The sequence below is a fragment of the Chaetura pelagica genome, unplaced genomic scaffold, assembly GCF_000747805.2.
Source record: "Chaetura pelagica isolate M959 unplaced genomic scaffold, ChaPel_1.0 scaffold275, whole genome shotgun sequence".
Classification (NCBI taxonomy): domain Eukaryota; kingdom Metazoa; phylum Chordata; class Aves; order Apodiformes; family Apodidae; genus Chaetura; species Chaetura pelagica.
In genome coordinates, this window is record NW_009953486.1 from 81,734 (window position 1) to 83,258 (window position 1,525).

The window sequence follows — 1,525 nt, forward strand, 5'->3', positions numbered from 1 at the left end:
CATTTTCCTCTGCCTTTTCCAGTCAATCTCAAAAACACATGAACTAATTAAGCTCTTAACTATTGGATGGAGAGATATATAGAGAGAGAAATATATACCTATATAATGTAAAGTAGAACCACACCCAAAGTTGGCCTAGAAAAAGTCCTCAACCCCCAAACTGAGGTTGGTTTTGAAGTGCCATGTCAGACAAGTTGGAAGCTCAACTCCCCCTGTGAGTAGTGACTGAGGCAAAGCCAAGGACCAGAGGAAGAACCAGGAAATGCCCCTATGGGGAGAAGTGACACAGGAAGTGACAAAACACACCCAACCCAACCGGCTCCGACCACGGGTGGGAGGTTTGCCAGCACTTTTGATGCACACCAGACCTCGCCTCCTACCTGTGCTGGGACAGGTTGGTGGTGACCAGCACTGTCTTCACCTCCTCCATGCCACCCCCATCCATGGCGCTGTCGGGCGTTGTCACCACCACCACCTCCTCCATGTGGACACTGACGTCTGGAGTGGCCATGGCAAGGTGGGAGCGGGCAGGAGAGCCCTGGGTCAGCAGCTGCCTGAGGAGAAACGAGGGGAAGCTCCGTGTCAGAAAGGCCTCCCTGAGAAAATCCACCTTGGGGGGTGCAGGGAATCTACGCTGTGGTGGAGAGAGGGATGAGCAAAATCCCAACCGCCCCGTTCCAAGAGGATGGATAAAAGGAAAGGCTCATCCCAACATGGGCTCTGCAGGCTGGGTGAGGGTGATGGGCATGGGGAGAGGTGGGAAGGGGCTAGACAGGGGTGGTGAGGGGCAGAGAGGGAGCAAAACAGCAACCCTGGCATTCACCAGCAGCTCCGTTTGATGGCGTTTCCAAAGGGATCTCAAACCCTCCAGGAGGATTCCAGGCTGCTGGAGGAGCTCATTGCTGCCTCCTCCATGGCAGCAACAAGGGCTCCCCCCTCCTCCAAAGTCATACACGCACAAAAATCACATCACAAAAAGCACTTCAAGCCTGCAGGAACCAAGTGACATCTGAAAACTATTTCCAAGTGTGTGGTTCCAATAAATCAGCAATGGATGCAAACAGGCCCCAGCGCCCGGCCCTGCACAGGCAGCCTCAGATGCAAGAAAAAACCTGGGAAAAAAACCCCAAACCTGGATAACTAAAGGCACAAGGGGCTGGGAATGCACCTCTGTCCCCAGCTGCTCCAGCCCCCGTGTGAATGGGACAACATGCCCTGGTTTGGGGATGCTCTGGACATCCTAACTGAACAGGAAGGGTTGAGCTCCCCAAGCGTGGGAATTGGTGTGAGAGGGGGAAAAACTGGGCAGAAACAACAAGTAACCAGCAGGAGTGGGGTGCAGTGGGTGCCTGGGGTGGGGCGGGGGGCTGGCAGGGAGCACCCCAGATCCAGCAGGGCTCAGTGCACCCATGCACGTCCCTCCTGGAGCACCTTGGGGGGCTGCAGGGAAAATACAGGGCGATGGGGAAGGGAATAAAAGGACACAAAGTCACATCGCAGCCCTGGGGGAAGAGGGGGAGGCTTT

General features: G+C 55.2%; 1 protein-coding gene across 1 annotated transcript in view; it reads right to left on the reverse strand.

The window, feature by feature from the left end:
- GMEB2 (glucocorticoid modulatory element binding protein 2) overlaps nt 1-1,419 on the reverse strand; it is a 10,479-nt gene extending 9,060 nt beyond the window's left edge. The window contains exons 1-2 of the mRNA XM_009998582.1: nt 1,274-1,419; nt 381-554 (exon numbers count right to left, since the gene is read on the reverse strand). Coding sequence (XP_009996884.1) covers nt 381-511 — 131 coding nt within the window. The 5' untranslated portion in view covers nt 512-554; nt 1,274-1,419. The remainder of the gene's footprint in view (nt 1-380; nt 555-1,273) is intronic.
- Nucleotides 1,420-1,525: the final 106 nt, after the last annotated feature.